The sequence below is a fragment of the Drosophila persimilis genome, unplaced genomic scaffold, assembly GCF_003286085.1.
Source record: "Drosophila persimilis strain 14011-0111.01,24,50 unplaced genomic scaffold, DperRS2 tig00000766-arrow-arrow-pilon, whole genome shotgun sequence".
In the NCBI taxonomy this organism is placed as follows: domain Eukaryota; kingdom Metazoa; phylum Arthropoda; class Insecta; order Diptera; family Drosophilidae; genus Drosophila; species Drosophila persimilis.
In genome coordinates, this window is record NW_020825350.1 from 664,999 (window position 1) to 690,928 (window position 25,930).

General features: G+C 42.2%; 1 protein-coding gene, 1 long non-coding RNA gene and 2 pseudogenes across 2 annotated transcripts; 2 read left to right on the plus strand and 2 right to left on the minus strand.

Annotated features, from left to right (window-relative positions):
* Positions 1–5,256: 5,256 nt before the first annotated feature.
* LOC6603767 lies at positions 5,257–7,935 on the minus strand. The gene is made up of 2 exons (XM_026992609.1): positions 7,357–7,935; positions 5,257–7,293 (listed from the first exon to the last, which is right to left on the minus strand). Exons 1-2 carry the CDS (start codon positions 7,859–7,861, stop codon positions 5,303–5,305), a joined length of 2,496 nt encoding a protein of 831 aa, XP_026848410.1. The 5' UTR covers positions 7,862–7,935; the 3' UTR covers positions 5,257–5,302.
* A 5,452-nt stretch (positions 7,936–13,387) lies between these two features.
* On the plus strand, positions 13,388–14,096 carry LOC113566550. Its single transcript, XR_003409134.1, has 3 exons — positions 13,388–13,712; positions 13,819–13,956; positions 14,067–14,096. It is a non-coding gene; the product is annotated as an uncharacterized LOC113566550 (long non-coding RNA).
* A 148-nt stretch (positions 14,097–14,244) lies between these two features.
* On the minus strand, positions 14,245–16,011 carry LOC6603764 (annotated as a pseudogene).
* Positions 16,012–24,033: 8,022 nt separating this feature from the next.
* LOC6600364 lies at positions 24,034–25,927 on the plus strand (annotated as a pseudogene).
* The last annotated feature ends 3 nt before the right edge of the window (positions 25,928–25,930 follow it).

Genomic DNA, 25,930 nt, shown 5'->3' on the forward strand with positions numbered 1-25,930 from the left:
CTCGATCGGGCAAGGGTGCCCAGGATGCATAGTATGGCCTCGTGGTCGCTGGAAGTGTATACGTCGCAGATCCTCCATCGCGCGAGCCGGGCCAGCGTGCTGCTGGCATAGGTGAGATCGATGATCGACCCTACACCTGCCCTGCTGAAAGTGTGTTGGGATCCTTCGTTCAGAAGGACGACGTCCAGAGAGGCAAAATCCTCCAACACCGTGCGGCCTCTGTCGTTTGTACGGGAGGACCCCCATTCCAGGGACCCCCGCCCAGGCGTTGAAGTCGCCTCCGACTACGACGTTGTTCCGTCCTCGCAGATCGCAGCTCAGCTCGTCCATAATGCGGCTGAAAGTCTCCAGTGAGAGGCTGGGTGCCAGGTAGCAGCTGTAGAACCATATGCCGCCTACATACCCTCGCCTCGGACGAACCCGTCTGCCGACTTGGTGTCGCGCAATTGTGGCGCGTCGACGCCACAGAGCCACAGGGCCGCTTTGCCAGTAAGGTCCGTGGCCCAATCGCTGCTGCTGCCCACCTTATGTGGTTCACTGAGGAGTGCCACCTCAGAGCCAAGCTCGCGCACCGTCTGCGTCAAGGGATACTGTGCGGCCCTGCAGTGATTCAGGTTGAGTTGAATCAACTGCATGTCGTCCTGGTTTTGCAGACCCCGCTTCGTGTGGTTGGGCAGTTTTTAGTGCCTGCCTGGTGCGTGACCTCCTTCTTTCCAGCTGCTGAGCAGATGAAGCACGCAGGCTCTTTTTTTTCATTCGGCAACTTTGTGCCCTTTCTCACCGCATTTGATGCAGCAGCCACTCCTGTCCACTGTACTCTTGCAGTTCCGTGCGATATGCCCGGGTTCCAGGCATCGGTAGCACCTTGGGAGTCCATCTCTTTCCCGGAACCTATATATGGTTCAGCCGATCCTCACCTTGCCGCCTTTCAGGACCGCTTGGCCCAGGGAGAAGGGCAAGCTGACCACCGCCAGCTGGGACTCCGCGTATCCGCGGCGCAGACTGCGGACTCTTACTCGACCCTCGTCAATGTTGAATTGGCGAGTTAGAGCGGCACAGATCTCCTGCTCCGTCGCGAGGGAGTCGATGTCCCGTATCTCCAATATGACCACCTTCGAGTCTTCTGTCATTGCGCGCACAGACGCTCCATCGCCGAGGACACGTGCGATGCTGGCTTTCATGCCCTCAGCACTCTCCACGCTGGCTTTTGCCAGCTCCAGCAGAAGGTTTCCGTTTATGGTGCGGCTTACCTTGGAGACGCAGCTTCCCAGGTCGGAAAGCTGGTTTTCGTGTCGTCTGGTGACCATTGCCAGAACCTCGCTGTACGACTTCCCGGAGGCCTGAACTATGACCGCGTCTGGGCGAGCGCGGCGTGCTGCTCTCGGCCTCTTGGCCACCACGCTCCATTCGCTGTCCGGGATTCCGGTCGTCACGTCTCCGTGTGGCCGCAACGGGGCCTTTTTAAGGGTCCTCTTGGTTGCGATAGCTCCTTTTCGCTGCCTTGGGCGCACTCTTCGACAGAGAGCTTCAACAGCGAGAGCGAGTCTGGGTATATTCTCTCAGTCCTTTCGGTGAGCAGACAGCATAGAAAGCATGGTCGAGCATGTTTTTCGTGCTCTGGTTCTAAGTATTCGAATTTATTTACTTTTTCAGAGCGGTACAATATCTATTCCAGACATGGTAGTGCAACTACTCGTTTCATTGCGCTTAAATTTTGAATAACAATTTAAAGGAATGAAAAGGCAGGTCATTAATAAAGAGTGTGAAGAGTAAGGGCAGCCCCCTGTGGTACTCCCGAAGAAATTTTTCTGGTAAAGAGAAGGAGTTTTTGAAGAGGACTCTTTGAGACTTGGAACAAAGATAGCTAGAAATCCATCTCAGGAGGTTGGGCGGAAACCCTAAAAGGTCAAGTTTATGCGCTAAAAGGGAATGGTTTACAGAGTCGAATGCTTTACTAAAGTCGGTTTAAATAACATCCGTCTGTAAGTTAGCTTGAAAGCCTTTAATAACGAAAGAGTTAAACTCTAACAAGTTAGTGGTGCTTGATCGCTGCCTTATAAATCCATGCTGAGTTGGAGATATAAGTGACTTGCAGAGATGTTGCAAGTGCGGAGCTAAAACCTTCTCAAAAATTTTGGGAATAGCGGATAACTGTGCTATACCTCTATAATTTTTTGCGACAGACTTGCTACCTTTTTTTATGGAGAGGAACTATAAACTTTTCTGTCCACATCGGGGGAAGCAAGAAGAATCGATGGACAGGGTGAATAGTTTAAGCAAGGGTCCACACAGAGCCTAGGCGCCGTACCTGGAACCCCGTCTGGACCCGGTGAAAACACCGGCTTAGCTAGTCGAGTTTCATGAAGTAAAGAACATTCATTTAACAAGGGACTGAAAATGCCGTTCGAACTCGGTAAACTGTATGGGTACGGATGACCAGAGTAGCTTTTCTCAGAATAGGTGGTTTGGAAAAATTGGCAAAAAGATCGGCAATTGCCTGATCATTATTTGCCGACGTTTACGAAGCAGTAAAACTGTTTAGGGTCCTGAGAAAAACGTATCCTGCATAGAGATAGGTAGTTCTTATAGCATTGTGCATAAAGAACTGAACATTTTGACCGAGATGTTGCATAACGAGAGTGAGAAGTAGGAGAACCAACTTCTTGAAATTTTGTATAACGTCTTGATTTTAAGTTTTTTAGGCTGGATAACTCTTTGGTAAACCAAGGAGGTTTTCCAGATCTAATCGGACAAGAAAGCATGACACAAGAATGCCAAGAGCATTGTACAAAATGTTTGTGCCTTTTAAGAAATCAGTGCACAAGTACAAAGCGGACCAATCAAAATCCCTAATGAGTTTATTAAGCTTCGTAGACTCAGCTTTACGAAAGCAATGGACACGTTCAGGTGGCCTACTCGACCGATCCAATACAGTTGGTCCTATATCTAGCGACACTTCGAAAGTAGGATAGTAGGCGTCTTCAGGTGTAGCACTAGCCATACAGTGTATAGATGTGCCAGTTCATACCACGAAAGTGGTAGCTAGCACTGGCTAGCGCGTTCCGTACCCCAGAGTACTGACGCGTCATCATGAGAGAGAACGCAGAGAGAACATCTTTGCATGTGTGATATGTGATTGTATGCTTTTTTCAGATTTTTTGAACTCTCTCAGGTCTAGAACCAGCTGGTTCTGTTTTGCCTCCAGCATGTTTTAGTGTATGGGTGCACATGCATTAATGCGTGAGAATTCTCACATACTTTGCGTGTGTGTGTTTAGTATTGCTGGCCGCTAGAACTGAAATTTGAGTTTGTTTCTTGTTTTGGGTCTTTTGATGGACTGACCTACCGCCACAAAATAAATGAAGAATGGGCAAGGGGGTGGGGGTATGGTACACTAGGGCGCGGGAAATAAAATAAAAGCTGTTATTTGTTTGATTTATACCACAAAATATAAAATATTAAAATAATATAATTACACATTTATTTCCTTATTTTAAACAGGTTGATTATAAATTATAAAAATTATGCAAACGCCGTCGGTTCTCGACTATATACAATAATATAATTGCACATTTATTTCCTTATCAATTATCAACTATTTGAAAACGGCACTTAAGGTATGTCGCCTTCATATGAAATTAATAAAGCTTTTGAAGATAACGGAACCAATGCCGGTCAAATTCAAAGATGTTTGAACGAAAATATGTGTATTGGCCACAAGCCATTATTTCAATACTTTTATCTTTATGTCCAGAGAATGCTAACTAAGTTCGTAAGGCTGTACAGGACCCAGTGGGAAAGCCGGCACATATCTCACCTAACGAGGCGTTAACCTTGCTTCTAGACAAGGATCTCGGCAATAACTTACGGAAACCTTTAAAAAAAGTTATTTTTATTTAAATCCAAATTTTGTTTAGGTGTGCAACGCCGTTTTCTTAAATAAAATATGCTTAATACTTTTTTCACTATAACTAATAATTTAAATATGCATTATTAAAAAAAGGGGCGGTGCCACACCCATTTTTTTTTCTTAAATCCTCTTCTTATTGATTATATATATCCAATACAAAAAACTAAATAAAAAAATCTTGTTCCGTTCGGAAGTTATTAATTTTGGCCAACATAAGTGGTCGTTCGGACCATATTGCTCTGGGGTACGGAACGCGCTAGCCAGTGTGTGACGCTTTCGTGGTATGAACTGGCACATCTATACACTGTATGGTTAGTGGGTGTAGTGAGCGGAAGGGCTCGGGTTAACAACACTAAGGTCGGATAGCTGATTTGTAAACTTGTTCTATATAAAACACCGGCTTGTGGCGCGTCAGAAGCGACGAGAGCGACATTCTTAGTACACTTGGCCCATTGCCTACTAATAATGCCAGGGACCAGAGGCGGGACCGGCAACCAGCGCCAAGAAGGGACGTCTGATTATGAACTGATTATGAGTCGACTTCTGAGTATGATCGTAATTACGGGCTGTCTGGTACTCCGTCTGCAGATTTTTCTGCATCATCTTGTCAGGATTTTTTGAAGAGTGCTGTATATTCTTAAGGCGTTCATGGGAATGCTTCTTGGTAGAATTTTGATACGGAGACACCCGATACTCCTCCGGTGGATTCTACTTTAACTGATTATGAGTCGGCTTCTGAGTTTCCTCATACGGATCCATCTTAGGGGCTTTCTGGCGAAACAGTGCATCATTTTGGCAGGATTTTTTTCTGGCTGCTCTTGAGGAGGATTTTGATGCTGATTTGGAGAATTATGATACGTAGCCTTTGGGTACTGCTCTTCTGAATGATGCTGAAAGGGCGTCGGAGAAGGTCTTGGATACCGATCCTTATTCTTTTGCACCTGCTGCTGCTTGCCGGAGTTCTGATAATTCTTGCGATACGTCTTCGACTGTTGAGGATGATTCTGATCGTACTGCTGCTGATGTGGCTGTTGTGGTAGAAATGCGGCTTGATCACTGGAACGCTGCACCAGGACAGATCTGTGATATGGTTTCTGTGTCTTCTCCTGGCTTGGAGTTTTCTCCGTAAGCCATTCCAATGTTCTTAGATCGGTAGGAGAAATAATCTAACGGACTTCCTTCCATAGCTTTCTCTTGCTCTGTCGTTTCATCAATATTGAAAGCAGCTCACCGCCCAAGATTTTCCTTTAAGTAAGTCATAAGTATTTACCGAATCGCGAATATAAATTAAACGAGATTTCTACTTGGTATTGTGAAATTTTTTTTATATAATGCAATAGCTAAAAAATATATTAAAAGGTATCATTGAATCAAAAGTGACTTTAAAAATTTTTAGAGTTTCTTCTGTTCCAACTTAATGTTATCCTTGTAAATCTGACCGACAAGGCGCGGCACCGTCTCCAGATACTTCATGAGCTGCATCGCATCCTGCATAGAGGTCATATACTTGTTGTGTATCTTCATGATCATGGGAGTGATGACCTTGCAGTTCACTAAATCATCTATACTCATACTGCACTCAATTTGTGGCAGCTCATCTGTTTTCGAACCCTTGAATGAATCAGTGGTGGGCGCATTAACATCTATGGCCAAATTCGGGAGGGAAGCGATGTTTGGATGTTTGGACATTGTTTCCTTCCTATCCTGATTTCCGTCATCACTGGGCTGACTCAAGTCTGAAGAGATGGACAAATTCTCTTCTACATCCTTATGTCGTGGCTTTGACGACGTGGCATTGGTAGTCCTTGAGAATTGACTACGCATAGATTTTTGATCACCGTCTATCTCGTCCCAGATCATGGCACGCAGCTCGTCCCCGCTCTTCGCACTAATCGAAGTCGATACCGAGTTGCTACTAGCCAGGGAAAACACATCATGCTCGTCACCGGACACCCTGTGTTTGAGTTTGTCCTTCGGGGAACCTTCCATGAGCTTGTTGAGTGTCTTCTTATCAACTTCGAAAATAGACTCTTCGGAATCATCCTCAGGCATATCGCTGAAGCATGCGAATGGAGATGAGTCTGAGATCTGCTGATTTGGAGACTGCTTCTGTTGAGAGTTCTGTTTCGCCTCCAGCTTGAAGGTACGATAGGAATGTTGCTTTTGGTTCTTGTGATACGAAGCGCTCCGCTCCGACTTCTGTGTCTGCTCCTTGGTAAGATCCTGATACGTACGCTGAGTAGGATACTGAAGCAAGTCCTGGTTAGGAACATACTCCATGCTCTTATACGGTGTACTCATAGACTGGAACTCTCCGGCATTCTCTCTGGCTAGTCCTGGATTTTGCGGAATTCGGACTTCTTGAGCTTTGGGAATGCCTTTGCCGAACGATGCTTTATTTTGGGTTTGATATGACTCCTGCTTCTTGGTATCCAGGACATTATCTATGGCTGAATTCTTGGGTGCATTTGTACACTGGCTATCCTTATACTGGCTCTTGGGCGGGGGAACATTGTCAGTTGTTGACAGCGCGCACAAATAGTCCTTCAACTGAGAGACCACAGTATCAGACAGTTCACCGAACACCGAATGAATTTCCATCTCGTTCCGGACCATGGAACGCAGCTCGTCCCTGCACTTCACAGTGATCACGGTCGTTCCCGTGGAGGTGCTGTTCGTGCCGTTCTCGTCACTACACCTTCCGCATTTGTTATATCGTTTTTGTTTTACAGTGGTATCTTCGCAATTCTTCTCTGAGATGTCGCTCAAGGATGTTGATGTAAGAATGTCCGAGTTCTTAGCGAGAAGTTCCCCACCAATCTCTCTGCCCCACTTATCCGGCTCAAGTAGACAACTGTATTGATGAGGAGGCGACAATTGGATGTGCTTAACTTGCTGTTTTCCGATCTTCTGACGTGACGGTGACATCATTTGATAATGCTCCTGTTTGTGCTTATGAAAAATATTCTGATTCGTCTGATGCGGTGGACTCTGACACAGTTTAGGGGCATACTCCATGTATTTGTATGATGAGTTTTTATCAAGTCCTTTTAAATCTTTGTCAAAGTCTATCACGTCCGTGTTCTTACAAAGCATCTTTGGCTTTTGTGGACCGTACTGCTGAGGACGCGGGGATAGGACGTCTGTATTTTTGCTTATCGGTGCTCTCTTCTGGCTTTGATTGCGTTGAGGAGAATTCTGATTTAAATCCGGCTGATACTGCTTATTTGAGTGCTGTTGCTGATGCGAATAGTGCTGAGCGACGAATTCCATGTACATATTTGATGTCTTTTTATCACTTTCATCGATATTTTCAGCGAAATTCGCCTCATCCGTATTGCTCAAGCATGAAGACGGTTGGCCAACTGCTGTATTGGAGGGCTCTGGATTTTCCGTCAGAAAGGAAATATTTCGTTGAGAAGGACGCCGAAATAGGACGTTCATACCTTTGGAGCTGGAGCTCATTGAAGATGCTTTCATGGTCGGGCTGTCATTACGCTGTGCCTGTTCTTGAGGAAGTTTCGGATACGAAGTCTGAAGACACTGCTTCGGTATGGGAGGAGTCTGGCATGTCTGTTCCAGATACTGCTGCTTCGGCTGCTGTTGTTGAGGATCCTGAGAAGGCTGCTGTTGCTTGCCTGGACTCTGATCAAAATTCTTCTGATACTTCTGGCACTGGTGTAGCTGTTTTGCTAGATAATCGCCTGGATGATAGCTATGGTGCATACCACAGCCGGATCTCTGCGCGCACATACGCTTCTGAGCCTGGGTCTGGTCCTGAATGGAAGGCTTCTGCTGTTGCTGCATAGAAAGGTTCTCCACTGGCCATTTTAGCTCCTCTAGATAGGCTTGAGTCGACATTTCACCTCCCATCCCTCGGGCCGTGCGCTTGTCCTGTTGTGACACCTCCTCGTCTATCGCTGCATTGCTGTCGCTTGTCCGTTGATTCATGTCTGTAACTTTGAGGAATGAGCCAACCGGTTTAATTTTTGCACTCCTGGCCTCGTAGAAATGAGCAAAATCTAAGCAATAATTGTTGACTTGTTTGTCCATAGATCGAGAGAAGTTTTTTTAAAGTTCTAATCTATACGAGTTTGTTTAGTATACTCGTATGAGGGGATTGATGTAATCTATTCAGTGATGACTTTAATATCAGGGATACATTGCTAGTTAAAACTGAACGAATGGATATTTGATCCAATTTTTGTATACGTTTTTTTCTTGGAATATCATTAACCACCTTCCACAATTTTAATTCCCTTCGGCATTAAAAAACAAATACAAAATCCCTGCCTCCTCCAAATATGGAAAAAGTCATGCATTTTAATGTACATTTTTCACATCGTCTTTTTCAGAAAAATTCCCCTTCATGAACAACCGAAAAACCAATCAATATTCCACTGTTGTTCAATGTTCCAATGTTGGGATTTTTTTTTTATACCCGATACTCAAAATGAGTATTGGGGTATATTAGATTTGTGGTGAAAGTGGATGTGTGTAACGTCCAAAAGGAATCGTTTCCGACCCCATAAAGTATATATATTCTTGATCAGCATCAATAGCCGAGTCGAGTGAGCCATGTCTGTCTGTCCGTCTGTCCGTCCCCTTCAGCGCCTAGTGCTCAAAGACTATAAGAGCTAGAGCAACGATGTTTTGGATCCAGACTTCTGTGATATGTCACTGCTACAAAAATATTTCAAAGCTTTGCCCCGCCCACTTCCGCCCCCACAAAGGGCGAAAATCTGTGGCATCCACAATTTCGACGATACGAGAAAACTAAAAACGCAGAATCGTAGAGGATGACTATATCTTACAGAGAGCAAAATCTGAATAAGATCGTATAATTATTATAGCCAGAATCACGAAAACAATTTCACTCTTTCTCGCTCTGTCTCACTCTAACACACAGGTTTCATGGTCGGTTTAGCCAATTGCAAAATATGAGTTCAAGGATCTCAGAACCCATAAGAGCTAGAGCAACCAAATTTGGTATCCACACTCCTGTGATATTTGACCTTGTCAAAATTTCGCCGCACCCCCTTCCGCCCCCGCAAAGGACGAAAATCTGGGGCAACCACAAATCTCAGAGACTATTAAGGCTAGAGTAAGCAAATTTGGTATCCGCACTTCTGTTAGATCTCACTATAAAACGTATATCTCAGAATTTCGCCCCACCCCCTTCCGCCCCACAAAGGACGAGAATCTGTTGCATCCACAATATTGCAGATTCGAGAAAACTAAAAACGCAGAATCATAGAGAATGACCATATCTATCAGATTGCTGAGTCCGGATCAGATCAGATAATTTTTATAGCCAAAAGGAACAAATCAATTTGCATTGGCTACGCAGCGCCCGACGTCACGCACAGATTGATTTTCTGTCTCTCTCGCACGCACTCTTCGTCGTGTCGTTTTTTATTAGCGGCGTCTGCCGGAGGAGAGCCATACTGACTTAGTATCGGGTATAACTGTAGAGTTGCGGTGTCCGCAGCAACTTACAACGTTCCCCCTCGTTTTTGTTTATATTCTGTTTCAAAATTTGAATTTCACATAACATATGCGTGAGCCCAACGCGATAGGTTTTTGATAAATATTCTCTGTTCTGGTGTGTTCGGATGTCGGGCCTCGGGGCTGATAAGTAGCTACCATTTTTTAATGTCAGTTTTTTGTTGGACGCTTGCCACAAAGTTAATGAACTTTCCCTTGCCCCCAGAATATGCCACACAGGCGCACACACCTAGTCTGTTCCCCCCCGCAATCCCCCTTTCCATGGAGCTCTCGAGACTATTTATTGTAGATGACTTTGGGCGAAAAGTTTTGCATTTAACTGCAAATGGGGTGTGTCTGCCTGCGTGTGTTTTTATGTGTGTGCGCAGCTCCAACAATATTAATTTGAATTGCAATCCAAACAATAGAGAACTGTGAGATTTTGAGAACCGAAGCTTGAGACACTCTTGCAGTTTGATTGACTTCTATGATGATACATATGTATGTACATTGAAACTGATTGAAAGGTAAGAATAAACACATAAACTAATATCCTTATGGGTTATAGCTTTTTGATATAGTTATCCGACCTATAAGGAATAAGAACTCTAACGTGGTTTGTTCGAGCGTTGTAAGCAGGGCTCGAAAAATATGGTATTACTTTGCAAGCAGTCATAAAAAAATCTGTTGCCCGTGGACCCGATTAAAAACGGAATCGAAACGATACGTCGAATTCGTTTGTTCTCAATGCGCTCTTTGATCAACCAATGAGAGTATTTTGTCGCTCTCTTTTTGCTCATGAGGCACTTCGTTGAGCAAAATTTTCCAAAAGTCCTTTCACCCTTCCTCATCTACGCTTTACCTGCGATTTACAGGCAAATAGAAAAGCAACAACGAAAACCTAATGCAACTAACATACACCTAGTGCTTCCACTTGGCTCGTTTTGCTCAGCTGCTGATAACCGAACGACACTCTTCGAAAGAGAGCTTCAACAGAGAGAGCGAGTCTGGGTAGATTTTCTCAGTCCTTTCGGTGAGCAGACAGCATAGAAAGCATGTTTTTCGTGCTATGGTTCTAAGTATTCGAATTTATTTACTTTTCCAGAGCGGTACAATATCTATTCCAGAGATGGTAGTGCAACTACTCGTTTCATTGCTCTTAAATGTTGAATAACAATTGAAAGGAATGAAAAGTTTTTTAAGAATTAAATCATTTTTAGACAACAGATTTGATAGGAATTTGAAAATTGTAAATTACTCTAAGCAAATGGGCCCCGTTTGCTCGTTGGACAATCGTACAACTTTTTATGAAATACTTATCTTTTATAAATACTTATCTCTTTTCGTTGCAAACATAGAAATCATAATATCCTTTGCAAGGGCATAGCAAGTGTGCATAATAGACACACGGATGGTGATGGTGATGGTGGGAGAGAGGGAGCAGATTGTGGCTGCCCTTTAAGCGACTTTTGCTCGAGGAATTCAGTTAAAAAGTAAACCAATCCAAAGCCCAAATGGGCTGAAAGTTTAGCGTCACGCACACGCACAGGCACACACTAATGCGGCCATGGAACAACAAAACCCTGCGCCGGTGACCCAGGGCACTGAGGTGCCCCCCAACCATGTCGTTCCACTAATGTCTGGCAAACTGATCTCCGTTCCTCTCAGTGCCTCGGTCAAGTTGCAGTTAGTTAGTGAGCGTCACACTCGCGAACTGGTCCATCAAGTGCACAGTGCCATCAGTCAATCCTAATAGCTCCGGTAAAACTATTCACATTTTGCATAATTCATTAACATCAACATGGGCTGTCTCAAAAGCTATCCATCGGGGAAATTCGTCCACCTTAAATGTTTTATCGTTGCAAAGAACCAAAGGTCAGGTGGTGAACCCTTTAGTCAAAAGTACTTTACTTTTGAAAGGTGGTTTTCAATGAGTTTTCATTAAATTACTAGTATCTTAAGTTCGTAACTCTTTTTATTTTCCAAGACGGTTTGACCTTCTCGGAAATGATTCCATTCCACTAAAGCTTGGAGCTTTTCTTAAGCATAATATCTGTTGAGCCAATAGTACAGATTCTTGTGTGGATGCGAATGCAATTATATTCTTAATTCCCGATGAGAAATCTTTCCTTTGCTGCTTGCCGCGATTCGAGGACAAGATGACAATGCTCTATACATGTATGCATATATGCGTTAGGTGCGAAACGTGCAGCTACTTAGGTTAGGTTAGGTTAACCCAGACGGCCCTCAACGGGGCCACGCATTGGCCGGTATGGCCCTTAGTTATCCGGATAGTGGGGGGAGATGTCAACAAATACTCTGAATACTGAAGAGCGTTCTCGATGGTGACTACTAACGAGTGTAGTGCCGTCTCCACCGATTCCTTTGGTGTAGGCATGTTGGTTGACATCAGTTGACATCAGTCCCCCTACCACACTCCTGATGGGCAAATCCTACAGCTTTTTCAGTGTTTTTAGTAGAAAGAAGGTAAGGCTTATCGGTCTGTAATCCTTGGGACTCACATGGCTGCACTTTCCTGACTTTGGGAGGGACACAACTCTCGAGGTCGTCCATGGGATAAGGATATAGCCTGTACTCAGACATGCTGAGTATATTGCGGAAAGCCATGAGATAAAGCTCCTTTGGTCACCTGCAACAAGGCTGGGAAGGTCCCGTCTAGTTCTGGTGCTTTTTTTCCCGCAAAGGAGCGTACAGCCCAGTGGATTCAAAACATCGTTGCTCTAGGTCTTATAGTCTTTGAGCACTAGGCGCTAATTGGGACGGACAGACAGACAGGGCTCAATCGACTCGGCTATTGATGATAATCAAGAATATATATACTTCATGGATTCGGAAACGCCTTCTGCTGGCCGTTACACAAATCAATTTGTACCACAAATCTAATATAGCCCGATACTCAAAATGAGTATAATAAATAATAATAAATAATAAATATTAACAGACCTAGTACACTAGGAGCCACCTTAGTGGGACTTCCCTTCTAGATGGGGATCCACTAATCATATGATAGACAATACCCCTTTATGGGACTTTACAGGTTGCACACTGCACACTGCACCTGCACACAGGTTACAATAACACCATGGAACCACTGCAAATCCCATAACCAAGACTGTGAGATCTGACGCATTCCCGAGAAATTTAGGTACGCCTCTGGCCTCTATCCATGTCCATATAAACAAAAAATACATACATATGTAAATATTGATATTTTCCGCAGCTTTGCGGAGAACAAGTTGGGCAGATCCCAACACTGATGAAGCCCCTACCAGGAATAGCCTCACAACTGTAGTTTATATCTACGTATCTATTAGCTAATCAAGTTAATACTACTTTAAAAAGTTGAACGCAATGTTAATTTAGTTGGAGTATTTGTTAAATTTTATTTAATTTATATAAACGTTATACAAATTATATCAGCAGATAGTCCAAGTCCAGATTTCCCATCGCGCCGGTCCTAACTTTGTCTTCAATAACAAGTTTGGCCTGGACTGTCGCTGCATTGGCTTCACCAGCCAGCTGAGGATGAAGTCGAAATGTCCAATTCCAATTCCATAAAGATGTGGACACCCGCCGACTATGCCAATAGCGCTTGAACTTGAACTAACTTGAATTTCTCGGCAAGTAATCACCCATCTGTGGAAAGAGCAAAGGTTTTCAGAGCATATGTAGACTTCAACAGCAGTGAAGCTTATTGTGGAGAATATAAAAGGGTAACAGAGCAGCCACAGCCAGGTAAAAGAGAGGTAAAAGGAGCAGTTCAGCTGTTACAAAAGACATCATAGGAGCTTCCAGCTCCCACACCCATATGTTAATGTCGACTTCCCTAAGAATTTGTCTAAATGTAGATAGTCGACCACACTGTAGAAGGATAAGAGACAGCAGGACTGCAGCGTGGGAACATTTAAAATATCTTACGCCCACATCGTATGTAGGCGTTACATCGGCCACCAAAACTTTTTGGGATTTTTTAAGTTACACAGTAGCCCGCTTCATTTCAGTCAGTAGGTTGTGCCTTGGTTTTTAGTTCTGCTTTACATATTTAGCAGGTGCAGCAATGTGTGGAACGCAACTTCGTCCTGGTGCTACGATCGGCAAATCCTTCGAATTCAATTAAGAAAATGTTCAGCGCCTGCAAGTGGTTTGTAGTGGAAGTGTTCATTTACCTTGTACAAAGAAAGATGGTTATTACTCAGAACTCTGCAGGTCCATTCCACTTTAAATGGAATTTCTCAGCCAGCGTTTGCTCTTGCTGCTGCTCGTAGAAGATAATGGAATCCCCACCTATGGATATGTGAGTATTTGTGAATAAAGTGTCAACCTCGATCTATGATGATCGATGGGACCACTGCCCCCAATGGTACGCCAGCAACGATTCTTCTGATACTTCGGACCCGCAGCCACCGCCTCGACTAATAAGAACAATTTGCAAAGGCCGAGCCGGTGTACACAACGGTGACGACTGATGATCTGGCCATAATCGTATGGGACAATGTGACAAGTAAGCAAGAAAAGCTATGCGCCTAATTCGAACTAAAGTAAAATATAAAAATAAATAAAATTGCGAGAACGCTGATTATGTTATTTATTGTTCTATTAATCTGTTAATTTGGATTTCTAAAATTGATTTGTAATTCTGTTAATCTAGATCGATGTCAATCAATTGCATTTGTGGATGATCAATGGCCTTATGGGCGATTGAGTTTCGGTGTTAAAGACCCCATTCAAAGCGATTTCGATTTAATCTTGGATTGGATTTAGTTTTCTAACTTTCCTTGAAGAAATCCAATATTATTTAATCAGCCAAAATATCTTCAACGGCTCAGGTATTCTGTAAGTTTCTTTTCTTTCGATGCCCACACAATAATACGATATACTAATATGCGCAGTTGCAGTTCAGTTGGCCCATGTTCAACCTAGCTCTACGGAGAAAGTCCAAGATACAGTCTTTTGTATTGGCGCTGTACAATGCGCCAAACGAAAAAAAGGTTTAAGCTAGGATCTACATAAACTAACTTACTACAATGTCCGCTTAAAACTAACGGTACAATAACACGGGAAGAGGATACGATGATCCCCATTTGTCAGGCGACATCTTAATTGCTGTCCACCGCTTTCGTAGGCGTTCGCGGTGTCAGCGGCGTGGCCACCGGAGGCGGCGATACATCGCTTGGCCCCGACACTGTCGCCGTCTCGTCTGGTGCAACGCTGCTGCTGAACTGAACGCTGAAGAAACGGAGCAGCGTCATCTGACTGTTCCGGCGGCTGGGAGTGGGTGTGCTGAGGTATGGTTTTGCTTGATCCGCCCGCACCACCTGCAGCATCAGTGTGCGAGATGCGGCGCCGGGGAGTGGCCTTTAAGCGGGGACTACACTGAAACAGGCGCAGGCACTAGAGAAGCATTCATCAGCTTTTGCTTGCGCTTAGGCGACAGGATGGCCAGATGCAGTGCCTGCCCGTACAGCACGTAGTTGGGCAGGTTCGAGGTGGGCGAGTAGATCATAGAGGAGAGGGGCTGCTGGCCAGCTCCCCCAGAGGCAGCTGTTGCCGACGCCGATGTGGTTGACATTCTCTCTCAGCCGCGAGTGGACCGTTGAGGCTTAGCAGCTTGGTCACCAGGGAAATATCATCAGCGGCGACGTTTTACTTTTGCCTTTTGCTGGGCGATGCCTCTTCCTCGCCAATCGCCGGCAGCTAAATGTGCCTGCAGGTGGACTCTGGGCTGGGCGGCTCGAAGAGTCGCCTTTCACGGGATTCCAGGGGCTTGGGGCGCTTCTGCGGGTTCTGGTCTATCAGGTGCTTTAGCGAGCGTGCCGCAAACTTCAGATCCCTCAGGTTGTACTTTTGTTTGCCGGTGGCCAGAGCCGTGCTCGCGGGGCCGCGACACTTGTCCGCCCTTTCGGCCTCACTGAGACCCTGCAGATCGGGTTCCACGCGCCAGCCGTAGGAGGATCCCCAGGCGATCCCCGCAGGTCACCTCGACCGTGTGGCCCGACAGTGCCACCTCTACATGCTCCAGGTTCTAGATGTACGGCCGCTCGTCACTGCTGCCACTCAAAAGGTACTTTTCATCCGGACTCAGGCGGGACCTTATGTAGAAGGTGGAATTCAGCAGACCCTTTTAGCAGGCCAGCGACTAGGGGTAGTACGACAGCAGATTGTAGCTGTAAATCGTTTTGTCCACACAGTTGGCAAAGAGTCGCGGCCGAGTGGCCGACACAAGGCAGCTTGTGCATGAGCAGCGGCTCCTTCCTAAAGCCGATTCCACACCTTGATCACGCCGTCGCAAGCGCCACAGGATATCAGTGTGTTGTCGTCCTGGAAGGCCAATCCCCAGATGCTGCTCGAGGTTGCGATTAAGGAGATCTGGGGCGTACGAAAGCGCCGCTTTCGCTGCGAAACAAGAGTGCTCGGACCCGAGTGTGGCCGATGTTGATCCAGTTGTCCACACGAGGAGTCAGATCCATGTTGAGATTGACGAAAAAATAGTACAGGGCAATGACAACAAATTCAGTTATTACATTTTTCTAGAGATTTTTAATTTGTGTTTCGGGCCGAATCAAAATTCAGAAATACTGTACAAATTTTCCCATACTGTCCCTGAGAAAACAAACAAATTCACATCCGATCAGATTATGAAGTGCTTCAACTAAGAATAAACATTGCTGTGTATTTGCCATCTCATTCTTAATAAGACTTAAAAACTAGTTAGAAATTTTAATTGTTGGCTTTCTGATTCAATGCGCTTAGACCTGCTTTGTTTAGGGGCTCTGAGAAATTGTGTACATTTGTCAATCTTCTGGATGACGACATCCAATACTCGGGATGATGAAATTCAATCGGAGTGTTTACAGAAAATTATTCCCGGAAGGGATTCACGATGCAGAAAGCGAAAAGTTCAAATCAGTCTAGATCCAGAAGCTCTTTGTCCGGAACATTTTAAGCATTGAATTTAGGACTATATCTGTGAAACTAAATTTTAATAGAATTTTAGCCCAACGTGGTGCGACGCTATATAAAATGCACTGAAAGGAAAAAGTCGTGCCGAAACCCGAAGGACAATTAATTAATGTAATAAATTCTTCAATCAAACGCGGAGTGATTGTGAGATACGAGTATAAGACAAGAAAAAGTAAGGCAAAGAAAACAGGAACAAAACTCAAGAAAAATGACCGCAAATTAAAAATTACCAACCAAACTTAAAAAGAAAGACCCCAACGGAAAATGTACCAACCAAACTTAAGAGGGCAGGCCCCAAAGGAAGATTTAAAACCACAAACTTAAGAAAAACGACCCTTTCCGGATAGTTAGTGAGCAACCATAATTTTAAAAATAAAAAGTTAAAAGGGAAAATTAAAGTGTTAATACTAAGTATATAAGATGAAATAGAATTAGAGTAGCAGTATCCAAAAATCTAAAAGCAGAAAATATCAAAATACACGGTGGATAAACTAACTTTGGAGTTTGAAAGATTAGAAGTGATTAATTCAGAGACAAGGACCGATCTGACCGCAGATCTGGTCAAACAATTAATAACAATTTAAATTTCGCAAGCAAAGGAACAAATCATAAGTTTGAAACGACAATTAGAATCCACATCTGATCAGGTTTCAGATTATCAGGCAGAAACAATAGAAGAGACAATCAAAGATGACACCACTTTAAAAATAATATAATCCCTATCAATTTTCAATGGTGGATTAAACCAACACGTAGGATGGAGGGAAGCTGCAGAAACTACGGTGGAACTATATAAAAGAGGAAGTAAGCAATATTATATTGCCCTGACAACTTTAAGGAACAAAATAACAGGACCAGCACATGACGCATTGACCATTCACGGGACAGTTTTAAATTTCGATGCCATACTTTCACGAATTGACTTTGTTTACAGTGACAAGAGACCAATATATATAATAGAACAGGAGCTATTCAGTGAATTCAGTGAATAACCATAATACTTTAAGATTCAACCAACGGCAACCAAGGACAAAGAGTTCACCATTCGACCAAAAAAAAGATTTCCAAAGGAATACTAATAGGGACAACCCTATTTCTTAGGTAATAGACAACAAAATCAGGCCCCAGAACCAATGGATGTAGACGAATCAATACAAATCCAGCACCGACAGAACAGCACTCAATACAGGGGAAATAATAATAATAATAATAATAATAGATATTATCGGGAAAATACTAATGGTTATTATCGGAGAAATAATAACAATTATAACCAAGCTCAGCAATTTAGAGCAAACGTAGTTCCGAATAATCAATCTAACGCAAATCCAGCGCAGAAACAAAAACCAAATGAAACGTCGGAGCAACCGACTAATAAACCAGTGCGGATAAATAACATTGAGGAGGACCATTTTTTAGATCAGCCCCCGAAGTAGGTCTGCCATACTTAAAAAGAGTAGATAACAAAATAAACAAAGAATTAAAAGTTTTTATAGATACGGGAGCAACTTCCTGTTATATAAAAAAGGGAATTTACGAAAATAAAAAAGAATTATCAATTTATAAGAAAGTTGCTACAGTAAATGGGTTTTCGATAATTAAATATTTCCATAATATAACTATTTTTAACACAAAACAAATGTTTTACGAAATAGATGGAATTTGTAATAACCTTTAATAACCTATTAAAGAAAATCGGAGCTGTTATTGATACAGGAAAGGGGACTTTAAGTTATAAAGACAATGAAGAGAAACTAATATATGATGAGGTTCTTTCTTTAAAGAAATTAACCTTTATAGAAGGAAAAACCATCCTTCCATTGAAGGAATATATAATAAAAAAATATTTCTGCAGATCCTGCACTTTAGGCATTTTACAGTTCTCTCTTTGCATGACGAAATCCAATACTCGGGATGGCGAAATCAATTGAAATGTTTATAGAAAAACTATTCACGAAAGGGATCGACGATGCAAAGATCAAAAAGTTCAAGTCAGTCTTGATCCAGAAGCGACACCGAAAAGTCGAACTAAAAACTAAGATCGCGCAAACCCTTTGTCCGGAATCCTTTGTGACCCTCAACTTAAATCTATATCTGTGAACCTAGAAGTTAAATAAAAACTTTTTAAAAACGGAATCCGCTACCGCAGTTATTTAATTGGTGCCCAACGTGGGGCGACGTTGTATAAAAAGCACCGAATAATAAAAGTGTTGCGTCGTGCCGAAACCCGAAGGACAATTAATTAATGGAATAAATCCTTCAAATATTAAAACGCGGAGTGACTGTGAGATATTAGATAAGAAAAAGTGAGATAAAAAGGAAACCAACCGGAGCTTAGGGTGTGCAAAAATAAATACAATATACAATACAAATACAAATACAATACAAAATACAAATAAATACAAAAGCTAATCAAGACAATTCAAAAATACAAAAAAAAAACCAAAAAAACCAAAGTTTTTAAACAAAACCAACCAAAACAAAACACAAAGAAAGTGAAACTATCAGCCAAACCATAGAAGGAAGACCCCCAGAAGACCCAGTTAAACAACGAAATTTAAGAAGGAAGACCCGTTCAAAGACCTGTCAGCCAAATCAAGAAGGAAGACCCGTTCGAAGATCTGTCAGCCAAACTAAGAACGACGACCCCTAGCGGATAGTTCGTGAGCAAAAGTTGTATTAATAAATATATAAGTTCAATTAGGTTATATTAGATTATAAAAACAAACATATAAGAAAAATTTAAGGTGGATCAAATAACTTTAGATTTTGAAAAACTAAAAATGATTAACTCACAAACAAGGACCGATCTCACTGCAGATCTGGTCAAACAATTGATAGCACTTCAACTTTCACAAGTACAGGAGCAAATTGTAAATTTAAAACAACAAATAGAAACTAAATCCGATCAGGTATCAGATTATCAGGCAGAAACAATAGACGAGACAATAAAAGATGACACCACATTAAAGGTAATAGAATCCCTACCAATTTTCAATGGTGGATTAAACCAATACGTAGGATGGAGGGAAGCTGCAGAAACTGCAGTGAAGTTATATAAGAAAGAAAGTAAGCAATATTATATTGCCTTAACAATTTTGAGAAACAAAATAACAGGACCAGCACATGACGCACGGACCAACCACGGGACAGTTTTAAATTTTGATGCCATACTTTCACGACTTGACTTTGTTTACAGTGACAAGAGATCAATTTACATAATAGAACAGGAGTTAAGCGTTCTCCGACAAGGGAACCTTTCAATTATAGATTTCTATAACGAGGTTAACAAGAAAATGACCTTGTTAATAAATAAGACAATAATGACTCACGGAAAGGACAGTGAAATCACCAAAGAATCAAATAAAAAAATTAGAGACAATGCCTTACGCATTTTTGTCACTGGCCTAAACGGCGGCATTGCAGAAATCCTATTTTCATTGAATCCCCCAGATTTACCGAATGCCTTGGCAAAGGTACAGGAATTGCAATCTAATAACATTCGGGCCCAATTTGCCTACCAATTCAGTGGCCCCAGAAATTCAGGGAATAATAATTACAATACCTTAAGATTCAACCAACGACAACCTAGGACTAATAGTTCACCATTCGACCAAAAAAGGGATTTTCAGAGGAATAACATGTCATGGGGACAACCCTATTTCTTGGGTAGTAGACAACAAAATCAGGCCCCAGAACCAATGGATGTAGACGAATCGATACAAATCCAGAACCGACAGAACAGCAATCAATTCAGGGGAAATAATAATAATAGAAATTATCGGGAGAATACTAACGGTTATTATAGGAGAAATAATAACAATTATTACCAAGCTCAGCATTTTAGGGCAAACGTAGTACCGAATAATCAGTCTAACGCAAATCAAGCGCAGAAACGAAAACCAAATGAAACGTCGGAACAACCGGCTAATAAAGCAATGCGGATAAATAACATTGAGGAGGACCATTTTTTAGATCAGCCCCCGAAGTAGGTCTGCCCTACTTAAAAAGAGTAGATAAAAAAATAAACAAAGAATTAAAAGTTTTGATAGATACGGGAGCAACTTCCTGTTATATAAAAAAGGGAATTTACGAAAATAAAAAAGAATTATCAATTTATAAGAAAGTTGCTACAGTAAATGGGTTTTCGATAGTTAAATATTTCCATAATATAACTATTTTTAACACAAAACAAGTTTTTTACGAAATAGATAGAATAGAGTATGATCTACTAATAGGATTTAACCTATTAAAGAAAATCGGAGCTGTTATTGATACAGGAAAGTGGACTATAAGTTACAAACATAATGAAGAGAAATTAATATATGATGAGGTTCTATCTTTAAACAAATTAACCTTTATAGAAAGAAAAACCATCCTTCCATTGAAGGAATATATAATAAAAAAATATTTTGAAGAACAAAAAGAAATGAGAAGTGATTCAGTAAAGGTAGAACGAAGTTTATACAGCTTGGGATCAAAAAATCCTAAGCACGCCGACGAAGAATTATCCTTCAATAAAGAAATAAATCGTTTGGGATTCAAATATCCTGAACCCGCCGTCGTTGAATTATCCTACATCAAAAGTTTTAATAGTTTGGGATTCAAATATCCTGAACCCGCCGTCCTTGAATTATACGACATCAAAAGTTTTAATAGTTTCGGATTCAAATATCCTGAGCACGCAGTCGTTGAATTATCTGACAATGAACGATTTAACAGTTTGGGATGCAAAAATTCTGAACTCCCCGACGTAGAAATATCCGACATACAAAAATATGCAATCTCTGAATCGAAAAAAATGAAATTGTATAACACCATAACATAAAAAGAAGATAATTTAGAAAACCTCAGAGAGAAAATGATAGCTATGATCAAAGAAGGCCATGCCGAAATAGATTTACAGTTACCGTTCCGAAAGGATATGAAAGGAGAGATAAACACTGAACATGAAAGACCGGTATATGGCAAACAGTATCCATATGCTTATTCGGTTAACGATTTCGTTAATAACGAAATAAGTAAAATGTTAGATGTAGGAATAATCAGACCTAGTAAAAGCCCATATAATTCACCGGTCATAGTAGTACCAAAGAAGGGAGTAAATGAGGTTGGAACTCCTAAACATAGATTAGTAATAGACTTTAAGAAACTTAATGAAAACACCATACCCGATAGATACCCTATGCAAGATCCTTCAGTAATTTTTGCCAATTTACGTAAGGCAAAGTATTTCTCGGCCATTGATTTAGAGTCAGGTTTCTATAAGATTTTAATGAGAGAATCAGATATAGAAAAAACATCTTTTTCCATTAATAACGGTAAATATGAATATCTGAAAATGCCTATGGGATTGACGAACGCTCCCAGAATTTTCCAAAGGGCAATGGACGACATACTTAGAGAACAAGTGGCGAAAACATGTCACCTCTATATGGACGATATCATAATATTTTCAAAAACTATAGAACAACACTATAAAGATCTTATTCATATAATACAGATTTTGCAAAACGCTAATATGAAAATTTCCCTAGAGAAGTCTAAATTCTTTCAATTAGAAACCAAGTTGCTGGGATACATTGTTTCCCATAATATCATTAAAACAGATCCATATAAGATTTATACAATACAAAACTATACAATTCCGAAAAATATCAGAGAGCCACGCAGTTTCTTAAGATTAACAGGTTCTCACAGAAAATTCGTCCGAAATTATGCCACAATTGCCAAACCGCTAACAAAATATCTGAGCGGAGTAAGTGGAAAAGTTTCACGAAGGGAATCCAAAAAAACTTGAATACAGCTAGATGAATCAGTAGTAGAAGCATTTAATAATTTAAAAGACTGTCTAATTGCACATATTGAATTGGTACAACCAGATTACAAAAAGAAATTCACGTTAACCAGAAATGCATCAGATATAGCAATAGAAATCCTAGAAATAGAAATCATAGCAATAGTCTTATCACAAGATAGATATCCTATAACATTTATTTATAAGATTTTAAGTAAAACCAAGCAATTATATGCTAAAAATAAAAAGGAATTATTAGCTATTGTATGGGCATTAAAAAATTTGCGAAATTATTAATACGAACTGAGTGGGATTGAAATGCAAACAGATCACCAACCTTCTCCTTTTGCAATGTCACAAAAAAACCCAAACGTAGAAATGAAACGTTGGTACTACTTCATTGAAAGTTTCTCACCGAAGATCATTTATAAACCAGGCTCAATGTAGTGGCGGACGCCATATCTCGAATTCAGATAAATCATATAACAGATAGTGATATCAACTAAACAGAATCGTAATCAGATTTAAATACTCAGCATTCAGCACAGAGTAGTTTTGAAAACGTCAAGAGACTAGGAAGCCTTTAAACCAATTTAAACAACAGTTACTATTATCGAAAGGAAGAGTTAGTTAGTTAGTGAAAACTTATGACAATACCCGTCATATTATTGATACAGTTGACAATTTGCTAATGATCACAATCAGAATCAGAAAGAATTTATTCAGCCTAATTTAACAACAGGAATACATTGCACTCTAGATGATTTATACCTTATCCGACAAGAGAACATTTCATTAAGTTTATTCATTTCTTAAGTTTATGGTTTTCAATCTTCCTTTGGGGTCTGCCCTCTTAAGTTTAATTGGTAATTTTTTTTAATTTGTTGTCTTTTTTCCTAGGTTTTATTAATAGATCTTTTAGATTTATTTAGTGTCATGAGTTTCTTTCGCACCTTAAGTTCCGGTTTTTGTTCCTGTTTTTTTTTACCTTACTTTTTCTTTTCTTATATCTCACAGTCAATCCGCGTTTGATTGCAGGATTTATTACATTAATTAATTGTCCACCACGGTGGGCGCCAAATAAATAACAGCGGTAGCGGATCGCGTTTTAAAAAATTGTATTTAAATTGAGCTTCACAGATATAGACTTAAGTTGAAGGCCAAAAAAGTCCCGGACAAAGAGTGTGTGCGATTTGAATGTTTAGTTCGACTTTTCGGTTTCGCTTCTGGATCTAGACTGATTTAAACTTTTCTCTTTCTGCATCGTGAACCCCTTTCGGGAATATTTTTCTGTAAACACTCCGATTGAATTTCATCATCCCGAGTATTGGATGTCGTCATCCAGAAGATTGAGAAATGTACAATACTCAAAGTGCAGAATCTGCAGAAAGTCGGGTGCGAGATTGTTTATCAGAAAGCCGGGGGTCAGATTGTTTATAAGAAGCCGGCTGTGGGCAAAGATTGTTTATCAATTAAGGAGAGTGCCAACGATTGAGATTGTGGCGGGAGCCAAATATTGAGATTGTATATCTTAAAAATCAATTAGGCGGAATCCAAAGATTGAGTTTGTGATGGGAGCCAAAGATTGAGATTGTTTTCGCCTTAGAAAGCGAAAGATTGTTTACAACTCGTATAAGAGCTCGATTTAATTGAGTACGTTAACTTGGATATGTTTTCTCAGAGCCCCTAAACAAAGCAGGTCTAAGCGCATTGAATCAGAAAGCCAACAATTAAAATTTCTAGCTAGTTTTTAAGTCTTATTAAGAATGAGATGGAAAATAGACAGCAAAGTTTATTCTTTGTTGAAGCACTTCATAATCTGATCAGATGTGAATTTGTTTGTTTTCTCAGGGACAGTATGGGAAAATTTGTACAGTATTTCTGAATTTTGATTCGGCCCGAAACACAAATTAAAAATCTCTAGAAAAATGTAATAACTGAATTTGTTGTCATTGCCCTGTACTATTTTTTCGTCAATCTCAACATGGATCTGACTCCTCGTGTGGACAACTGGATCAACATCGGCCACACTCGGGTCCGAGCACTCTTGTTTCGCAGCGAAAGCGGCGCTTTCGTACGCCCCAGATCTCCTTAATCGCAACCTCGAGCAGCATCTGGGGATTGGCCTTCCAGGACGACAACACACTGATATCCTGTGGCGCTTGCGACGGCGTGATCAAGGTGTGGAATCGGCTTTAGGAAGGAGCCGCTGCTCATGCACAAGCTGCCTTGTGTCGGCCACTCGGCCGCGACTCTTTGCCAACTGTGTGGACAAAACGATTTACAGCTACAATCTGCTGTCGTACTACCCCTAGTCGCTGGCCTGCTAAAAGGGTCTGCTGAATTCCACCTTCTACATCAAGTCCCGCCTGAGTCCGGATGAAAAGTACCTTTTGAGTGGCAGCAGTGACGAGCGGCCGTACATCTAGAACCTGGAGCATGTAGAGGTGGCACTGTCGGGCCACACGGTCGAGGTGACCTGCGGGGATCGCCTGGGGATCCTCCTACGGCTGGCGCGTGGAACCCGATCTGCAGGGTCTCAGTGAGGCCGAAAGGGCGGACAAGTGTCGCGGCCCCGCGAGCACGGCTCTGGCCACCGGCAAACAAAAGTACAACCTGAGGGATCTGAAGTTTGCGGCACGCTCGCTAAAGCACCTGATAGACCAGAACCCGCAGAAGCGCCCCAAGCCCCTGGAATCCCGTGAAAGGCGACTCTTCGAGCCGCCCAGCCCAGAGTCCACCTGCAGGCACATTTAGCTGCCGGCGATTGGCGAGGAAGAGGCATCGCCCAGCAAAAGGCAAAAGTAAAACGTCGCCGCTGATGATATTTCCCTGGTGACCAAGCTGCTAAGCCTCAACGGTCCACTCGCGGCTGAGAGAGAATGTCAACCACATCGGCGTCGGCAACAGCTGCCTCTGGGGGAGCTGGCCAGCAGCCCCTCTCCTCTATGATCTACTCGCCCACCTCGAACCTGCCCAACTACGTGCTGTACGGGCAGGCACTGCATCTGGCCATCCTGTCGCCTAAGCGCAAGCAAAAGCTGATGAATGCTTCTCTAGTGCCTGCGCCTGTTTCAGTGTAGTCCCCGCTTAAAGGCCACTCCCCGGCGCCGCATCTCGCACACTGATGCTGCAGGTGGTGCGGGCGGATCAAGCAAAACCATACCTCAGCACACCCACTCCCAGCCGCCGGAACAGTCAGATGACGCTGCTCCGTTTCTTCAGCGTTCAGTTCAGCAGCAGCGTTGCACCAGACGAGACGGCGACAGTGTCGGGGCCAAGCGATGTATCGCCGCCTCCGGTGGCCACGCCGCTGACACCGCGAACGCCTACGAAAGCGGTGGACAGCAATTAAGATGTCGCCTGACAAATGGGGATCATCGTATCCTCTTCCCGTGTTATTGTACCGTTAGTTTTAAGCGGACATTGTAGTAAGTTAGTTTATGTAGATCCTAGCTTAAACCTTTTTTTCGTTTGGCGCATTGTACAGCGCCAATACAAAAGACTGTATCTTGGACTTTCTCCGTAGAGCTAGGTTGAACATAGGCCAACTAAACTGCAACGGCGCATATTAGTATATCGCTGGAAAAAACTCTTGGAAACGGCGTATTAATGTGTGGGCATCGAAAGAAAAGAAACTTACAGAATACCTGAGCCGTTGAAGATATTTTGGCTGATTAAATAATATTGGATTTCTTCAAGGAAAGTTAGAAAACTAAATCCAATCCAAGATTAAATCGAAATCGCTTCGAATG

Excerpts from the sequence above, each read along its gene's own strand:
- LOC6603767 (XM_026992609.1), bottom strand. The coding sequence starts at position 7,861 with ATGAATCAACGGACAAGCGACAGCAATGCAGCGATAGACGAGGAGGTG. Across the intron at positions 7,294-7,356 it reads AATGAGCTCCAGCTCCAAAG|AGCCCTCCAATACAGCAGTT; the intron begins GTATGAACGTCC and ends CGGAAAATCCAG.